The 20723-nt window shown below is 42.3% G+C and overlaps 1 protein-coding gene and 1 non-coding gene across 4 annotated transcripts; one reads left to right on the forward strand and one right to left on the reverse strand.

The window, feature by feature from the left end:
- Positions 1-1798: 1798 nt before the first annotated feature.
- Positions 1799-19548, reverse strand: PGAP4 (post-GPI attachment to proteins GalNAc transferase 4). 3 transcript variants are annotated; one of them, XR_004484053.2, is made up of 3 exons: positions 18922-19544; positions 4058-5738; positions 1799-3598 (listed from the first exon to the last, which is right to left on the reverse strand). XR_004484053.2 is itself a non-coding variant. In XM_004271495.3 (2 exons), exon 2 carries the CDS (start codon positions 5659-5661, stop codon positions 4450-4452), a length of 1212 nt encoding a protein of 403 aa, XP_004271543.1. In that variant the 5' UTR covers positions 5662-5738; positions 19314-19548; the 3' UTR covers positions 1799-4449. The 3 variants fall into 3 exon arrangements, 2 of the variants coding, with proteins under 2 accessions (XP_004271543.1, XP_033287105.1); XM_004271495.3 differs by having other exon boundaries at positions 1799-5738; positions 19314-19548; XM_033431214.2 differs by having other exon boundaries at positions 1799-5738.
- On the forward strand, positions 17136-17239 carry LOC117201943 (U6 spliceosomal RNA). Its single transcript, XR_004484087.1, has one exon. It is a non-coding gene; the product is annotated as a U6 spliceosomal RNA (small nuclear RNA).
- Positions 19549-20723: the final 1175 nt, after the last annotated feature.

Below are 20723 nucleotides of genomic sequence, written 5' to 3' on the forward strand. Positions count from 1 at the left end.
ACATCATAACCAGCCCTCACTACCTGGATCCCTCTTTGTTCCTCTTTTTCTAATTTTCTTCCCTAGTCCCATTTCTTTTCTTCCAGTATTTTTTTCTGGAGGCAGTTCCACTGTGGATCCCTTTGCTCTTTTTCTCCCTTCCTTTCTTTCTCCCTCTACTACCACCATCTCTCTCTCTCTCATTCATTTCCTACTATGTCTCAGGTATTGTTCTAGGTTCTAGGGATAGAGCAGTGAATGAAGCCTAGAAGACCCCTGATATTCTGGAACTTATATTCTGGGGGGGTGTAGAATAGAGGAAAAAAACAAAAATAATACATTTCAGGTAATAAGAGCTTTGAAGGGAATCAAACTGCATAACGTGATAGATGACCTGGTGGTTGGGAAGGGGAAAGACTGCTTTAGATGGGACAGAAAGTCTGTTGGGGGAAGAGGAATTAAAATTTAATTGATACCTATATTACAGGAAAGATTCAGCTAAGAGAAAAGCATTCCAGACAGAGAGAATAGCAGTGAAAATTCCTTTTGTAGTAAGAACTGCTGTAACAAGTCCGAGGAAGTTAAAGACAGCAGGTGTGGCTAGAGCTTGGAGAAAAAGGATGGAAGTGGTTAAGAAATGAAGTTTTGCAGGGGCAGGTCACATCTGGCCTGGGAGGTAATGTAGAGGTTTGTATTTTATTCTAAATGCAATAGGAAGCCAGGTCCTAGCAAAGGGATGAATTATTTATCCAGAACACTGACTATCCATTGTTTCATTCCTTTGTATTCTCCATAGGCTGGTCCTATAAAGATTTCATGACAGTGGGGCAGACATAAAGGATTTATTACATACGGGAGTTTGGGACACACAAAAGGTGACAAATGTGAGACTCTCTGCTTCACTCTACATCTTTGTCTACTTCCCCCATCTCTCTGAGCTACACATTCCTACATACTTATGCCATCTGGTCCTTGTTTCTTTTTGATAAATTCATCATTTGCCTTTATATTTTCATCTGTTTTTACCCCCAAATGATTAACATAGATGCTTTTTTTTTTTAAATCACTCATCCATGTTTCTGCATAGGTTTTTAGGGAAAAGATCAAGAAAATTTGTTAAATTTTAACCCCCAAATCCCCATTCATTGCAGAGTGATGACTCACAACAATGTTGTAATCCAAGCACTGTAATGACCTGGAAGCCACAGCACATCTCCACTGCAGTTATATTAAGTACTTTAAAACTACATTTGCAATCATCTTTGATGTAGTTCCAGGGTTTTTTTTCCAAACAAAATCCAACCTAAATAAAACAGTGCCAGTTAATGAGCATTTCTCAGCAAACTCATTGTAGCTGGGATAAAAATATCCAAATGGATCATGTGACTTAAAATTACCCAATTTTATATTGTGTTACAGTAATTCACAATGCATCATAGTGTATATAAAAATCCCACAGTAATCAAATCCAAAGAGAATGCCTCTTTACCTAAATTAAGTTACCAATTAAATAAATTCCCCCAAATGAGGACTGTATCCAAGGTAAAATAAATTAATCCTATCATTATATTCATCCTGCTTGTATTCTCCAGTTGCACTATAGTATTCTCACCACTTTTTTTGTAAAAAAAAGAAAGCACAATTCAAATGCTTCCATTTAAGAAATACAAGATTCACTTACGAATTTTTAAGCAAACAGCCCATACTTTTGAATGGCTCACACCCCACAATAGCGTGAGTGTGTGTGTGTGTTCGATACTATTCACCACATCAGAAAAACTCATCTGTAGAAACAAGAGAACAACCAGTTTTCTCAGGATGACTTGGTGAAACGGGTGCATTTATTTGAACTGATAAGTCTATGCAAATACAGTCAGTCACAATAGGGCTTCTTAGGCCTGACAATAATTTAACTTCTGAAAAGTATGCAGGACTGTTAGAGGCCTTTACCCTCCTGGTAAACTATGTCCCTTGATATTGGAAGGGGACTTCAGTTCTCCCCTAGCCCTCTGCTTAGGATTAAATGAGAGACTTCAGCTTTAATTAAATGAGAGACAGCTGTCAGCTGTCCTAATCCAGGACAATACACACAATTTGGACTCTAGGAATGAGAGACAAAAGGAAGGGTGATCTAGAAAGTGGGTAGGGATAAAAGTGGGTAGCATGTTTGCTTCTGCAGAAAATGTCCAAGGATGGCAGACTCTAGTTAAGATCAATGGGGGAAGATGTCTTAGTGTGTAGGTAGAGAAATAAGACAAGGCAAAGATGACTTTAGCCATCGAGAATGAAGGAGTCAGGGGAAGGAATGTCTGCGTGTGGTAGACAACTGAATTAGAAAGAGCAGAAATGGAAACCAGCAATGATTCTGATCTAGGGCTTGGCCAGCTTACATGTTTTGTCATTGGACACAAATTTTCATGAGGAGATCCAATCACTAATGCAACAAACTCAAATGAACTCTAGGTTGAGGGTGGTTCTCTTCTCAAACATGGGGCTGAACCAGTTACTGGGCAAGGAGAGATGAAGGGGTGGAATCTGAGAATCTCAATAAGTAATCTAGTAGCTCTAGTCACTTTGTACATTCCTGGGGGATACATAACAGCTCACTATAATAACACAACACATGTTGATACCTGTTTGTTCCCCAAGACCAACACCACAGTGAGGTTTTACTACCTTAGCTTACAGAGACATTATTTAGTCCAGGTTACAATCAGATTTCACAAAAGAGAATTTGACTACATAGATATTTATAAAATGAATGCAGTTAAGAAAAAAGTACTGGGGCTGGAAGTCAGAAAATCTACTACATTCCAGTCCTCTCTGTTGCTGTTCAGCTGTGTGAACCTGAAGAAATCCTTTAATATTTCGGGGCCTGTTTGTTCATCTATAAAGTGTGGTGATGAACCCCTGTTACTCTCTCAGTGTTCTCGAGCAGATCCCAAGATGTTAGCTCACTGTGGAAACTTAAAAGCAAAGGGAAGATGTGGCACTGAAACAAACTGGACAGCTGCTTGCACTCTAATATAATCATCCATCCCCACAAAGGGACAGTTGGCCACTGGTGTGATAAGTATTGTCAAATGAAATTTACTTGTAACTTTTGAGAAGAGTAGTTTTCAGATGCTAGTCTTGGAATAAGCTCAAGAGGAGTCTCAGATCACTGCCAGTTGAATGAACAATTCTTATCTTGAGCTGCATATCCTTCCGAAGTCACAAGGAAAAGTCAGCCTTTATCCTAGCAGTGTTTGGTCTGGAACAACTGCTCCATAGGTGTCAGCCCTATGCCCCATATCATACTTTAAATAACATCATTAATACCTTTATCCAAAATACACTTGAGTTTCATATGCTTATTATAGGAGAGAGAAGAACTAATATTCACCAAGTGCCCTCTGTGAGATAAGCACTTGCTAGTGTTCTACATACATTTTGTCATTTAATCCTCAAGGCAACGTAAAAAAGTAGATATCACTGTCCCCATTTTACAGGTAACAAACCTGAGATGCAGAGTGCTTATGACTTGCCCAAGTTCACACCACTGGGATCTAACAGAGATCTGAAATAAAAATTCAGGTCTTCTGACTTCAGTCCATGCTTTTTCTTCTATAACATCATGCTACATAGAAGAAAAAGAAGTGAAGGTGAATGATTAGCCAGCGAAGTTAGGGAAAAGGATATGCTATTAGTAAAAAGCTCACCCATTCTATATCATTCTGCAATGTCCAACTTTCAAAGAATCAGATTATGATAGAAATCTTCAATATTAAATCACTACTAAACATAAGCAATCTGACTTTGAGGATCCAGAAGGTGATTTCAGATCTTGCTGTGCCTTAAAGTTCTCACAGACAACATTGATTATCAGTGCACTACAGATGTGTGGAAAAGAAAACGCCAGGTAACAAAAGCCGGGTCACCTGCCTCCAAGATGCCGGGCCCTGGGCGGCTTTTATTACTCCAGGTCAAGGAAACAAATAGAATCTATCAACGTGGTCCTGCCTCTTGGGACATATATTCTAAACATACATCCATTCTTATTCCCAATGAGAAAGAAATCATTGCAAAAGAATCTCACCTTTCACCAAATTCTACGCTTAAAATCCTAAACTGGTCATATCACTGTGTACAATATTTTTGGCAGTCACAAACTCTGTCGTGAAGCAGAGTGAAAAACAACTGGAGAATATAAGTGGTGTTTAAATGCCCTTCTTTGGGTGGGTCAGACTGCATGAGGCAGTGTGGCTGTGTGGAGGGCGAGAGGTCTGGACCCACGGTGAACAGCTTGCTCCTGCCAGAGAGTTACCAAAGCCAAGGTTCTGGACTTGTATGTTCCTCAGCCATCCCAGTGTCTATATCCCTAGCAACCCTAAAACAATGAAATATCGGCAAGCAACCATGTCCAAATAAAGAGCTCAATAGTTGAATCTCCAAGAAGTGGCCAATTTCAGAAAGGCATTTCTTGGCAGGCTAGAGCAGACTTGGGTGAAAGTTGTACCGAAGGCTGGAGAAGAGCCCGATGTGTTTCACGAGATTGGGCTCCACCACATAGGCCCGCTCCCCCTTGGCCCTCAACAGTGAGTACAGTGCCATGTCCTTGCCGAAGCCCTTGTGGCAGTACACCTGGGACAGGTAGGTGAGGGTCCGCCGGGCCGCCGGGGCAGGGAAGAGCATGGCCGGGGTGCAACACTGTGAAGCAGGGACCACATTGTACAGGGAAGGACTCAGCCGCCGCAGCTCCAGGAAATAGTGCCGGCCCACCAGCTCCACCAGCCCCATGCTATACAGGGAGAAGAAGAGCATGATGGGCCAGCTAAACCCCGGCCGGCTGGCAAACCGCATGTATATCCAGGTTAGTAAGGGCCCCAGCAACATGCCGACACCGACCCACTCCAGGATCCTCATGGGCTCTGGGTTGATGTAGTGCTGGAGCCTCTCGGGGTGATAGAGCTTTAGATAAAGGGCATCTCTGAGGTGCGGCTCGGAGAAACGAGCCCGCAGAAGGTGCTCCAAGACTGGGAAGATCTGCTCTTCTGGAACAGCGTCGTCTTCCACCATCAGGACGTAGTCTGGGTTGTAGGTCTGCAGGGAGGATTCCAGGCAATAGACGTAGTCCTGCTTCTCTTTCTCAAACGAGTTGGTCGAAGGGTCGTCGCCGTAGTCATCTTCAGTGCCCTCATAGCGGTTGGCCACAGGGACGTACTTGGACAGCAGCTTGGCATCGAAATGGCTCACACTCCGCTCCACGTTGCACAGGAAGAGTTGGTGCCCCTCACACTGGGGGCCGCATTGTTGAAGGAGCCGGTGGAACTGGGACACCACCTGCAGGACGTAGTGGAAGCCAGGTTGCCTGTCCACAGTGATGATGGTGATGACCAGCCAGGGGCGGGGAGTGGCCTGCCAGACAATGGGCACCGAGCCATTGGCAGAGGGCAGCTCCTCAAAGTAGTGGAGGGCAGCTTCACCCTCTTTCAAGCTTTGCTGCAGGAACTCTTGGCTCATTTGGTTCAGATGCCAGTGGCGCAGGAAGAAGTAAGAATGCAGAAGCCGGTGACAGGCCAGGGGGGCCAGCAGACCAAAGGTCACCACCGTTAAGATGAAGAGCTGGACAGCAGTGCTGCCCCAGGAGAGCCGCCTCAGCCTCCGGAGGAGCATGGCAGCTGGAGAGCTTGAAGTGCTCATGAGGTCGACTTCTGGTCAGGTCTGGTCCCAAGAACAAACCATCCTGGACCTCAGGCCAAAATCAGTGCAAGGCAAACCTAAAGAGAGAAAAGTAAAGAATGGTACAGGGCTTTAAAAAATCCAGGGATGGAACTCAGCACATGTCAAACCAGAAATTCTAATTCTAGGCTCTGTAGCTACTAGAGACTTAAGTATTTTCTCCAGTATACTCTTCTTTGGTTGTATCTGTTAATGATCTCTGGGATTCTTTGATCATTTCTATGAGTAATGAAACCTTGGTACATCCAACCAAGTCTTCACACCTACAGATGCTTAGTTAAGGTTTACAGTGTCCCAGAACGTCACCAGATAGGCTAGCAAAATCATTATTTCAATTCAGCAGCTACATAGCCACAGGTTCTTAAAACAGACGCAAAAAAGAAAGGCACAAAGGAAAGACGCATTTAAAGTAAGTTCCAAGGTAAGTACATTGTAAGTACTTGTGGACTAACGGTGCATAGTAGTTTCTGAAAACTTTTTTGTACATCCCAAACAAGAAAAGGACTATTTAGGATTCCCTGAAATGTCTTTATCAAGATCTTCCATTCCTATCTCTCTATCCTCATGCAACTATACTTAAAATTACATGTTAATTTAATCCTGATTGTTCTTCCGTTTTATAATTTACAGAATTGCCATGGGAACCAGTGAGAGAAAGGATCTCTCCCCCATATTCAAAAGAACTCTAGAGCCCCAGACTTTGGGAGGGGAGGAAATATCTGAAGGAAGATCTATAAGCAGCGTTTCAGTGAGGTAGGGAGAGGGTAGCAGAGATGAAGATGAAACAGAAAGTTGCTGCAAGCCTGGTCCAGGAAGGAATGTAGTGTGACATCATCTCTCAGAGTACAAGCCTGAGGTGAGGCACATGCTGGAGTGAATACCAGCTCAGCCAGTCGGTGAAAGGTCACTTCACCGCTCCACAGCTTGGATTCCTTACCTCTAAAATGGAGGTAATAATAATACCTATCTCACAGGGTTACTGTGAAGATTAAATGTGTTACAGAGCAAAATCATACAGAATAAAAATGCCATTAAAATATATCCATAGCTGGACTTCCCTGGCAGTCCAGTGGTTAAGACTCTGCGCTTCCACTGCAGGGGGTGCGGGTTCGATCCCTGGTTGGGGAATTAAGATCCCACATGCCACACGGCACAGCCAAAAAAAAAAAGTATATATATATATATATATAAATATAAAATCTCCCTATATGTACAAGCTTAGTAATATTTTAGGAGTAAGTAGGTCTAATAATCTGAGGGAAAACAGACTTGCACCCAAAAACAGAACTAAAAGGACAAAGTCAGTATAACTCCAGTAAGGTCAATGCCAAACTAAACGGTGTCTATAGAATAAAAGGTAAACCTCTTACCTCAGAAGCATAATAAAGTTTGCACATATTGGGAAGGAAATGGCCTAGCTTGTGAGCTATCTTGAAGAAGGACTGCCCAGGTACCATACAAGGTTGTTGTGGTGCAGTCTAGTGCTCTCTTACATTCTCCCCTTCTTGGGCACACAGAAAGACCGCATCTCCTAGCCTGCTTTCTTCCAGGTGGGGTCATGTGACTAGGGCTTGCCAGTAAAATGTGAGCAACATGACAGTTATGGCTTCTGGAACAACGTGGTTGAGAGCAGATGTGCCTTCTTGACTCTCTTTCTCCATCTGCTGGCTGGACAGCCTTGGTGGATCTAGAGGAGGGAGGAGCCACCACAAGGCAGGAGCCTGGGTCCTTGAATGACTGCCTGGAACAGAAGTCCCTCCTACAGCTCACCTCCCAGCACCCGCCCAACCTAGAGTGGGCTGTGTTGTGAGTAATACACAAACCGTTGTTTCTAGCCACTAATGATTTTTTGACTTGCTTATTATTACAGCAGTTAGCCTACCTTGCCATTAGAGTTGTGTAGAATACCAAACTTCTCTCTACGGCATGATGACATAGTAACTTAAGGAAGTAGAGAGATAAGTCTCATTTCAGCAACAGCAGCAGATTATATTGTGGGACCCCAGAGGTGAGACTAGCCCAGTACTAGTAAGAGATCTGGATAGTATTAAAGAGGGAAATAAGCAGGGAGAGGTTTGAGTAGTATGAGACCCCAGGTTTGCTGTTATGCGGACTTCCAAAGACCTGCAGACTTGCTGCATCGCCCTGTGATGTTCAAGCCAATGGAGTTAATAAATCATGTGTCTGCACATCCCCATGGCCTCGCCAGTTCCACATCACTTCCAGTGGCAGCCAAGGGCTGAAACTGGGTTGAGCTCACACGCTACCTTAGTTGATCTTGGGAATGGAGTCATTTAGGTGGCTTCCTGCTCACACTGTTCTCCCTACCCTTGCTATTACCCAAGAGAGCTGTAACCACTTAAAGAAGGAACAAAATACAGTCAATAAGATAAGGCACACAGCTCAGAAAATGCCAGGCACATATTAAGTGCTAAGATGACAATGAGATTATGGTGGAAATGCAGAGTTCAGTGTTTGGTTTAAAACTACCATCCAACTTCCTTCAATACCCTATTCTAGTGAGTTTTTGGTAAAGCGAGAATGTGACACATGCACACACGTAGACAATTATCATTTAAGAATATAAATCTGATCATGTCACTCTCCTGCTTAAAACCCTTCTTTACCTTTCCATTGCTCTTTTAATAAAATCTAAACATCGTATCGTGATACAAAAGGCCCTTTATGATCTGGACGCTGCCTTCCCCTGGCATCTTGTTCTACTGCCCTCTTTTCTCTGTATGTTCTAGACTAGCAAAGGGCTAGATAGTAAATATTTTAGACTTTGTGGGCTACACACTGTCTCTGTCACATATTCCTCTTAGACTATTTCTTTTTTTTAACTCTTTCAAAAAATGTAAAATCTATTTTTTAGTGCTCCAGCCACATCAAAACAGGCTGTAGGAAAACAAACAAACAAACAGGCTGTAGACCAAATCTGGCCTGCAGCCCATAGTTTATCAACCCCTGCTCTAGACTAGCACTGTCCAATAGAAATATAATGCAAGCCACATATGTAATTTAACATTTTCTAGCAGCCACAATAAAAAAGTAAAAAGAAACAGATGAAATGAATTTTAATAATATATTTTACTACAACACATCAAAACTATTATTTCAACGTGAAACCAATATAAAAAATTATTAATAAGGTATTCTGCATTCTTTTTTCCATACTAAGTCTTTGAAATCCAGCGTGTACTTTACATTTACAGCATATGTCAATTCACACAAACCACACTTTAAGTGCTTAATAGCCACATGCGGCCAGTGAGCAGGGCAGCTCTAGACATGCTGACCTTCTTTTCGAACATCAACTATGCTAAGCTCTTGCCCATCTCCTGGTCTTTGCTCATGCAACTCCCTTACCCTGGAACATTTTTATTCCCACACCTTCCTTGTCTCTTCACATAGATAGCTTTTTCTCATCCTGTAATACAATCTCCTAGAGGGGCCAACCCTGGCCTGTGTTATCTTAGGACCTACTAAACAAGGACTCAAGTATTTTGCATTAGCAAAGTCAGAGTATAAATTGGCACAACCTCTGTAGAATTAATTTAGAAATATCTAACAAAACACACTAATGCTCAGCAATTCCATTTCTAGCATTCTTTCCTAGATATATATTCTCATGTGTGAGAAATGACTTGTAGCATCATTTGTAAGAGCAAAATATTGCCAAGTGCCCATCAGTTGCGAGTGAGTCAAATAAACTATGGTACCTCCAAAGAATGGAATACTAAGTACCCATTAAACGTAAGCAAACTCACAAAGTAACTGCCTTATAGTTTGAGGCTACTAATTCTATTTTTTTTAACTAGTTCACACTTTATTTAGATTTCTTTAGTTTTTAGCTAATGTCCTTTTCCTACGCTAGGATCCCATCCAGGTGGTATACATTCTTTATGGTGAAGTGTTAACATACCAAATTATTCATTTGGGAAAACCAGTATATTTTCTGTATTTAATTATAGAAAATTCATGTTGTTTTTTGAAATATATCTGCCTCCCCCCCAAAAAAATCCTCCTAAGGGTCTCAATCTGGTTTACTTTTTTTTTTTAATTGCAATGTTAGGTCTACGTGCAAAAATATAAACTATTGGGTTGGCCAAAAGGTTCGTTCGGTTTTTTCCATAAGATGGGTCTAGTAGCATTTTGTCTTTAGCTTCATTCGAAACAATGTTGTTAGATCGTGTGTGACAGCTGTCATATATGTGTGCATTTAAAAAAAGACTTATCAAAATTGGTGAATTTTTGTGTAGCCATTTTAATACCGAAGGTGGAAGAAAAAAAGCTACATTTTCGGCATATTATGCTTTATTATTTCAAGAAAGGTAAAAGCGCAGCTGAAACGCAAAAAAAGGTTAGTGCAGTTTATGGAGAATGTACTGTGACTGATGGAACGTGTCAAAAGTGGTTTGCGAAGTTCAGTGCTGGAGATTTCTCACTGGACGATGCTCCACGGTCGGGTAGACCAGTTGAAGTTGGTAGCGATCAAATCAAGACATTCATTGAGAACAATCAACATTATACCACGCAGGTGATAGCCGACATACTCAAAATATCCTAATCAGGCGTTGAAAACCATTTGCACCAGCTTGGTTACGTTAATCGCTTTGATGTTTGGCTTTCATGTAAGTTAAGTGAAAATAACCTTCTTGACCGTATTTCCGCATGTGATTCTCTACTGAAATGTAAGGGAAACGTTCCGTTTTTAAAACAAATTGTGATGGGCGATGAAAAGTGGATACTGTACAATAATGTGGAACAGATCGTGGGGCAGATGAAATGAACCGCCACCAACCACACCAAAGGCCGGTCTTCATCCAAAGAAGGTGATGTTGGGTATATGGTGGGATTGGAAGGGAGTCCTCTATTATGAGCTCCTTCCGGAAAACCAAACAATTAATTCCAACAAGTACTGCTCCCAGTTAGACCAACTGAAAGCAGCACTCGACAAAAAGTGTCCAGAATTAGTCAACAGACAACACATAATCTTCCATCAGGATAATGCAAGACTGCATGTTTCTTTGAAGGCTAGACAAAAACAGTTACAGCTTGGCTGGGAAGTTCTGTTTCATCCACCGTATTCATCAGACATTGCACCTTCGGATTTCCATTTATTTAGGTCTCTACAAAATTCTCTTAAGAGAAAAAATTTCAATTCCCTGGAAGACTGTAAAAGGTACCTAGAACAGTTCTTTGCTCAAAAAGATAAAAGGTTTTGGGAAGATGGAATTATGAAGTTGCCTGACAAATGGTAGAAGGTAGTGGAACAAAAGAGTGAACACGTTGTTCAATAACATTCTTGGTGAAAACAAAAAATGTGTCTTATTTTTACTTAAAAACTGAAGGCACTTTTTGGTCAACCCAATACATAGTGATTGTAGGTTAACAGTTGCATGGTTAAAATGTATTTTGCCTATATGTTTTTACTGAATGTTTATTTCCTATTCCAAGGCAAGTATGAATATGCGGCAAGATCACACACACACACACACACACACACACACACACACACACGCAAAGAGTAAGCAAACTCAGGGAGAGACCAAGATGGCGACATTGAAGCCTCCTTATCTTCCTTCCTCCCATGGACACATCGAATGTACATGAGGAGAAATTCCTTCTGAGAGAAATCCAGAAACTAGCTGAGTGACATCAGGCGAATGAGAAAATACCCATGTCAAAACAGTCAGGAAAGGCTAAGACATGCTCTTTCCATAAACCCCACCCCTGGCACAGTGCCAGACAATTGGGACCAACCTCCCAACAACCAGCTGCTCCCTGAGGAGTGAAGGGTATATCCAGAGCCCCAACTTTTAAGACTCCCACCTGAGGGACAGGCCCCCAAACACGTAACTCTGAAAACCAATGCGGCAATACATCCATAAGACCAACAGGACTAGCAAGGAAGCTGCTCTTATTGGGTACGTGAGCACTCTCCATTGCTGAAGCCCCAGGGCTCAGTGCTGAGGGAAAAGGCAAAACCCGCCCACCCCGGTAGGGTTGTTTTTTTTTTTTTAATTTATTTTTACATCTTTATTGGGGTATAATTGCTTTACAATGGTGTGTTAGTTTCTGCTTTATAACACAGTGAATCAGTTATACATATACATATGTTCCCACATCTCTTCCCTCTTGCGTCTCCCTCCCTCCCACCCTCCCTATCCACCCCTCCAGGCGGTCACATGGCACCGAGCTGATCTCCCTGTGCTATGCGGCTGCTTCCCACTAGCTATCTGTTTGACTGAATACTTTACAAGCCACTCCCTGAGGGCCTGGCTTAGTTGCAAACAGCCAGGACATCAGAAAAGAGATTGTTACAAATTTAAGCATTTTCAGCACCTCTGCCCTCTAACCAGTCTTTCCAATGTCCTCTGAATTCTCAACAATGGGGCTGGGGGCGGGGACTACAGGGTCTCTTCCCAATCTTCCCACTTAATAGAATTGGAGAAACATTTCTCCAGATTGGGGATGAATCTCTTCCAGTCCTAATTGACAATGGAACCACAATCTTGGTGCTCACTCTCAACATTTCTCAGTTAGCCGCCTCACCTCCTATAAAGTCCTTTTGTTAACTGCTTCTCACGTAACTCTTTTACACTGTAATAACCTTAACCCTGCTACTCTTCTCCCCCCACATCAATGATGAAGTCCCTCACGACCGCTTACCACTGACAAATCACCTCCTGACCCCTGATGATGATCTGCAGGAAAATCCTTTTTGTAACACTGACGTCTTGTGGTTCACTGATGGTTCTTATTTAAAAAGTGACAATGGCAAATATTATGCTGTGTATGCTACTGCAACTCCTTTTGATGTTGTTGAGGCAGCATCTTCACCTATGGCTACTTCAGTCCAACAAACTGAATTATATGCTCTTAAAAGGGCTTGTACTTCTAGCCAAGAACAAAGCTGCCAAAGATTTATACTGATGGCAGATATACTTTCAGAGTAGTTCATGGTTTTGCAATGTTGTGGAAGAAACGTGGTTTCCTTACTTCAAGCAGAAATAAAATTTAAAATGGCTCCTATGTTTAGAAATTTTTGGGTGCAATACGTTTACCTGGCATGTTAGCTATTAAGATTCTGAGGCGTTCTAAACTTGACTCTCTGGAAGCTAAGGGAAATCACCTTGCTGACATTTCTACAAAAAAAGGCTGCCCTTAAAGAAACCCTCAGCAGCCAAACCTCTATCATGGTCCAAAGGCTCCCCAAATGGTAACTTAGAAAAACTGGCTAGAGAAGCCCAACAACTGGCTTCTGAAAAGGAAAAACAAGTTTAGAAATTCAACAACTGTTGATTTGATAAAAAGAGAAATCTCTGGTTAGGACCAAAGAATAACCCAATCCTACCAGAGACACTGAAATTCCCACCCCTCACTACTGTACATGCATTAAGCCATAGGTCTACTGACAAAATGATAACATTCATGAATCAGTATTGGTGGGGAAACATTAACAAGGCTACAAAAAGTGCCTGCACCTCACTGTACCACTTGTTGAAGTACAAGTGGGAAGTACTAGGAAGTCTGTTCGTAATGCTCCTGGACAGTTTAAACTGTCTAACAGATGATTAGATGTCTAGCAAATGGATTTCATACAACTTCCTCTATTTTGTGGATATAAATATGTTTGAGACATGGTCTGTATATTTTCATACTGAACTGAAGCCTTCCCTTGCAGACGGGCTGCTGCCTCTTCTCTGGCTAATGTCTTTTGGGAAAAGATTATCCCTACTTAGGGAACTCCTCTTGAACGTCATAATGATTGAGGAAGCTATTTTACTGGTCAGGTACTTTGACAATTCTGCACTGTTTGGCCAGTTTTACACTTTCACTGTGCTTACCACCCTCAATCCTCTGGTTTAGTCAAATGCACTAATGTCATTAAGATTCAATTGGAGGGACTTCCCTGGTGGTCCAGTGGGTAAGAGCCACTTCTTTTATAACTCAAAAACTCTTACACTTTGAGACAGTCCCAGGACACCCAATGAACTTGGCTCCTGCTTCCTTTGACTCACAACTGATAAAAGGAGAGCTACTGCAATAGTGTAGAGGCCTATTGCTCGTATTAAAAATATCCATGTGCGGTAAAGCAATCTTTTCACAGTGCACTCTAGGGAGATGAAAACCTTAAGCATCATGTCTTGCAACCTGGAGATTTTGTCTATTGAAAAAGTCACCTCCAGAAAGACTCTCTCTTCAACCTCACTGGAAATGTCCCTATCAGGTAAACCGACCCTTGTGCTGCCAAACTCCAAGGAATAGACTCTTGGATACATGTGACACACCTAAAGAGAGCATAAAACCCTGAATGGACCTGCACATCATCTGGTGACCTGAAAGTAAAGATTTCCCAGAACTGAAGCATCTGATGAGACAGCTTTCTCAAGATATCCAGACCAGGCCTGTTGGAAGTTTGTTACCAAATCACTGAAAATGACAACACTTCAAGTAATCTCTAATGTCTATGATCTTGATAACATATAGACTTTTTATGAAAAGTGCCTGAGAGTTCTCCCTCCTACCCCTCCTTGTTACTTACATGTGACCTCAATAGATTCCTAATCTATTCCCTCCGATATGAGACACTGTACCCAGGAAAGGTATTTCCTGACATTGAGGGACAAAAAGCCTCTGAAAGTAGAAAACCTGACACTTGATCAGCAGTGCTTTCAGAGAAAGATCTTCATCAAAAGGAGGAAATGTAAAAAATTATTAAACAGAAAATTCAATTAAATAGAGTGTGGAGACCAGAAAGGGGAGCTCTCTTGTCCTGTGATGACAGCAGAGCCCAAGAAGAAGAAAAAGATTCTTCTTTCCTGGCAAGGACTCAGGCAACAAAAAGCCATGGCTGTTTATTTACTATTGCCCTCCAACTTTCTTTTCCCCTCCATAAAAGCACTCGCCTTCCCTTGCTGTGCAGGGACTTGCACATGACTCACCACGGTTGCAGACCCTGAATTGCACTTCTCTGCTATCCCAAATAAACCCATCTTTGCTGGAGAAATAATTGCCAGTCTATTTGTTTTAGGTAAACACTCCCAACCAGAAATAATGTCTCTTTTTCCTCAAGTGCTAAGGCCCTTTACATGAACTTTCATCCAAGGACATTCATTTGTCACTTTCTACTTTAGACTGTATCTATTTATAGTTACCACTTATTAAGCTCCTACTACATAACCAAGTTCTGTACTGGACTCTTAGGTATATTTCTTGTGACCAAAAGAGCAACTCTCAAATAGTAATGGAACTAATCTCATTTCAATGAAAAAAAAAAAAAAGCTACCATGTTGAAAGCAGGAAATTCAAACACAGGAAAAATTTCAAAGCCTATGCTATTTTCATGATACCTGCTGCCTTACATGGCTTTTTTCATGGCCCTTGATTTACAACCCAATTGGCCTTATAAATCCCTCATTAGTGGATTCAGTCTAATTTACCTTTGATACCCCTCACAGACCCAGCACAGTATTCTATACATAGAAAAGGTTTCATGTTTGTTAAGCAAATAAATGACCTCTATGGGTCTCAATTCCTCAGCTATAAAATTGGGAGTATCAAAGACTCCCAGTTTAATGTGCAGAGATCAACTTACTTGGAAGTGCTTGCTGAGCACTTCTTATCTGCTGGGCACTGTTCTAAGCATCTCATTCATCCTTATAAGAAGCCTATGAGAAGTACTATTATTAAGTCCATTTTATACCTGAAAAAAATTAAGGCACAATTAACTTGTACCCTAGGTTAACAAAGCTTTAAATGGGTAGCAAAACTTGAAATCCAGGCAGACTGTTTCCAGAACTCATGTTCTCAACCAATACGCAATATTGTCTCTGCATGGATTGGGAACCCAAGAAAATCAGCTGAAAAACCATTAGAAATGGTAACAGACTTTCAGAATGTGTTCAGTAACAGAATTAATATGCAAAAATAATATATAATGTTATACACACACTACATATATACACTGATTGCCTTCAGCTAATCAGACAATTACTAAATTAATCAATGGGATAAAATATCTCAGTCAAAATGAAAATATAAAGAAACCAAAAATATCTACAATAAATTTTTTAAATATGCAGAATATACACACCTATAAAATTCTACTGAAGGACATTCTAAAGTGTAATAAATGGATAAAAATAACATTTTCCCAGCTGAGAAGTCTCACTAATGAAAGAAGAGATGGAGGTCTCTTTCTCCAAAATTAATCTCTATATTTAACATAATGTCAATCCAATTTACTTCAAGAGGGAGTGGGCCAGTACAGTAAATGGGCGCTTTCATATAAATTGCTGGAACCTTTGGAGGGAAAGTTGGGAAGGTATCTACAAAAATTTTATATGTGCATCTCCTTTGACACAGAAATTCTACTTCTAGGAATCTACCCTGCAGAAGTGCCAACACATGCTACCAAACATAGACAAGGAATGTTCACAGCAATTTTGTTTGTAAGTAAGAAAGAGAGGCAGAAAGAGGCGGAGAGGAATAGAGGACAGGGCAGGGAGAAGGATAGACAAACTACAGGGAAAGGAAATGGCCAGCAATAGGGAACAGATGTTTAGATAATTACACATGGAGATGATATGGAGACATTAAAAGGAAAATGAAAGGTTTAAATATACTGACATTTAAAAAGTCTTAGCTAAACCTCTGCTGTGGACTGAATGTTTGTGTTCCCCCCAAATTCATATATCAAAATCCGAATCCCCAATGTGATGATATTTGGAGATGGGGTATTTAGGAGATATTTAGGTCATGTTTGTGGAACTCTTTTGCTGGGATTAGTGCCCCTATAAGAGACAGAAGAGAGCTTGCTTCCTCTCTCTCCTCTGCCAGTGAGAACATATCAAGAAGGTGGCCACCCATAAACCAGGAAGAGGGCCCCTTATCAGAACCCAACTGTGCTGGTACCCTGATCGCAGCCTTCCAGACTCCAGAACTGTGAGAAATAAATGTTTCTGCTGATTAAGGCACCCAGTTTATGGTAATTCGTTATATCGAACCAGGCAGTTTGAAAAAGTCTCTAAGGGAAAAATGCAAACTCTGTCAACACAAATTGTAGAAAAGTGTACATAGTATGATCATTTTATTTTTAACATGGAGTATAATTTAGTGAAGGAGAGATGAAGGTATGCAGGATGGAGGTTTCCTGTTTTGCCCTCTACACTTCTCAAAGAGCATATATTACTTTTATGATCATTGTTAAAAGTTTAATTCAACAAATACTGAGTCTTGTACCAGGCACTGGAATAGTGAACGTGACACACACAGGGGTTCTACTCTCAGGACCTTAATTATCAAAAATCCTATAGAAATCCAAACATGATTTGTTTCTTTTGGTGGAACAGGAGGAGGCTGGTTAATTTGACCAAAGTATTCTAAAGATAACCTGGAATTAGTACTAATAAAAACTGCTAGGAAATGCTCGCTTTGCTGGGACATATACTAAAACTGGAATGATATATTGAAGATTAGCATGGCCCCTGTGCAAGGATGACATTAAGTTTATGTAGTGCTCCATAATTTTTTATTGTGATGGTCGTTATATTTGACAAAATTCATCAAAATATACATTTAAATGGTGCATTTTACTGCATGGAAACTATACCTTAATAACACTGATTTTTTAAAAAGCCAGGAAGGTGATACTGGGTAATATGATATTAAACTTGTTATAAAACTTCAGTAATTAAAATAACATGGCACTGGCACCAAAATATACTGATAGACACATGCAAAAATCTACAAACAGATATAAATATATAATAATTTAATATACCATAATTGTAGCAGTCTAAATCAGGGGTAAAAAATGAACTTAATAGCTTTGTAGCAACTGGCTAACCATTTAGGAAAAGTAATTAGCTCTCCACTTTACAACTTAAACTAGAATAAATTACACATTAAAAATTTTAAACCAAAGCTTAAAAGTACATGAAGAAAATACAGGAGAATATACAAACTTGGGTTAGTAAAGGCCTTTCTCAGCAAAATACTCTAGCAGAAACCATAAAGAAAAAAGAAGAATAGAGCTGAACGGCCAAAGATGAAAAACTGACAAAAACATTAAGTAAATTGGTAAAGACTGTGCAACATAGATAACAGAATTACTAACTTAATGTGTAATATATAAAGAGCGCTTAAAAATCAGGAACAGAAAGACACTCCAACTGAAAAAGGGGCAAAAGTATTAATAGTCAATTCACACACACAAATGCAAAAGGCCAATACATAGAGGAAAAAGATTTGCTTCCCCCTGGGTAATCAGACGTACAAACTGAAACAATATGTTTTGCCCACGTTACTGGATTAAATGTGTATGCAGAGAAAATTTTAATATATCTAGGAAATCTCAACAATCTAGGAGATGAAGTTTTAAGTTATCTTTAGTTTCTCCTTTACATTTTTCTGTTTCCTGAATGTTTTGTAATAAGCTTATCCTTTTAAAAAATTCTAATTTTAATAATGTTAGACAAACATGGTTTTCTCTTCTCACCTCCTAAAATACCTGGTGCAGTGCACTCTAGAAATGCATCCCTAAAAGCCAATCCGCCTTACGAGGTTTAGTTCTCTAGGGGAAACGCGCACACACGCGCGCGCGCGCACACACACACACACACACACACACACGCAGGTTTTGCTAATGATCGGCATAGTGAGATTATCATTGGATCCGCCCTTGTGTCCCCTCACCTAGGGTAGAAAAAGGGACAAGCAGGGGATGCCGGGGTTACACCCACTCTCCAATACTGCGAGCGCAGTGCGGCACTGGCAACGCCCGCACCCAGAGGCCAGGAAGAGGGCGAGCCGAGCCGGGGTGGTCCTAACTATCCCTCATGGAACGAGAATGTTAGCGGAGGACCAGAGTGGATCTAGTGTCTGCCACTGACCTTGGGGTGTCCCCACCGCGCTCGGGTCTGTTTCCCCACCCGTAGGAAGAAACTAACAGTCTGAATCGCCGGGTTGACTCCCTCGGTCCGATCTTTCCGGGAGCTGGGAAGGACGCCTTCTCTGCCCGGTTGCCCTTCCTCGGTCTAGGGGCTGCGAGGTCGCCCGCAGAAACCCAACGCCGCAGCAGCGCGCGTGTCGGTGCGCGGGGCTGGCCCGAGGGGCCGACGCGCGGCAGAGGCAGCCACGAGCGGGCGGCCATTAGGCGATCCTCCCTTAGGCTGCTCGGCCGGACCACGCTGGGCAGGAGCTGGGTCTTACCTGGACTCGCACACGCCCGGCTCCAGCCTTTCTGTCGGCCTCGCGGCGCCACGGAAGCGGACAAGGGGTAGGGAGGCAAGCTCGCTGCAACACTGTCATCCCTGCGCAGATCCCGGCCCTGGCCGCGCGGGGGACGCCCTTTTGGGGTCCCCGCAGTCCTCCGGCAGGAAGCAGCCACCGCCACGAGCGGGGCCGCAGCGAAGCCCGCCCGCCCAGAGAACACCGCCGGGGTCGCAGGCCCTCCCAGGCTGCGCCAGACCCTGCAATTGCTCTCCGCGTGCCAGCTGCAGCAACCCTAATTCTTTTTCCCTCGCTCTGGAGACGTCTCCGGGGTGGGCGCTCCAGTCATGATGCCAAGGGGGCTGAGCAGATCGTGCGCAGCGGAAACCTACCCGGTGGGGGCGGTCAGCTCCGTCCCCTGCGCACGCTGAAGGCCGCTGCTGGTGTCGCCTCGTCTATCTGGCCCATGCCCATGGAGGAGCCATCGCCGGACCCTGAGGCCTCGGAAGAGCGGGCGCAGCCGGGTGCGCGCGGAAACCTCACCTCCTGCGGCGCAGCTCCGGCGCGGAGTCCCCTCGCTCTGGCAGGCCATGTGACCTGAGAGCTGGGGAGCGACTGCAGCCCCCAGAAGCCAGCTTGGGGAAAAAAGGACAGCAAAAGGCGCCAACTGATGGGCATAAAGGGAAAAGCAGGCTCAGGGCAAAGGAAGTTGAAACGCTGGAAGGATTAGGTATCTGCAGTGTTCACAGCCCCAGCTGGCCATCAAGCGTGTTCTCTTAATCGTGGGAGGAGATTTGGGTTTTTTTTTTAATGTGCATTCTTATTTTTTATTATTATTTATTTAACATCTTTATTGGAGTATAATTGCTTTACAATGTTGTGTTAGTTTCTGCTGTATAACAAAGTGAATCAGCTATACATTTACATATATCCCCATATCTCCTCCCTCGGCGTCTCCCTCCCACCCTCCCTATCCCACCCCTTTAGGTGGTCACAAAGCACCGAGCTGATCTCCCTGTGCTATGCGGCTGCTTCCCACTTGGTAGTATATATATGTCAACGATACTCTCTCACTTCGTCCCAGCTAAACCTTCCGCCTCCCCGTGTCCTCAGGTCCATTAGATTTGTTTTTGCCAATAATAAAAATAATAGCGGACACCACTTCCACCCCTAATCCCCACTGTACCCCGCATTATGCCAGATACCGTATGAAAATTCCTCACTTTACTTCTGTACATTAGAGACTGTCATCCCCAATTTGTAAATGAGGAAAAAATATTTGAGAAGGTAATTTGCCAAGTGCAATACTCCAAAAGCCAGAATTTAAAAACAAACAAACAGAAAGGTTTGCTCTAATCAAATTACCTAGCCACGCATGGGAAGTAGGTCTGTGGCTCTTTCCACTCACCTGTCAGTCTCTCCCAGAAGTGGCTTTGGTGGTTCATTTGAGTCCAAAGCACCCTCAACACTTAATTTTGGCAGATAGATAGTCATACTCATCTTACAGATGGAAAAATTGAGGTTTGGCCAAAGGAATGATCTTGTTCAAGTGCCAGAGCTGGTCAGCCTAGCTTAATACTTAATAATGAAGTGGTTATTTGCTGGCACTGTGCAAAACACATAATTCACATTATTTTAGTGCTCACAACACTCTTATAAGGAAGCTACTATTTTCATTCCGAGTGAAGAAAACTGAGGCTCAGAGGGATTATGAGTTTGTATAAGTTACACAGCTAGTAAGTGGCAGAGTTTGGATTTAAATCTAGGTCTTTTTGTCTACGGATGCTTCAAGTCTCCAAAAC

The sequence above is a fragment of the Orcinus orca genome, chromosome 6 (genome assembly GCF_937001465.1).
Source record: "Orcinus orca chromosome 6, mOrcOrc1.1, whole genome shotgun sequence".
Classification (NCBI taxonomy): domain Eukaryota; kingdom Metazoa; phylum Chordata; class Mammalia; order Artiodactyla; family Delphinidae; genus Orcinus; species Orcinus orca.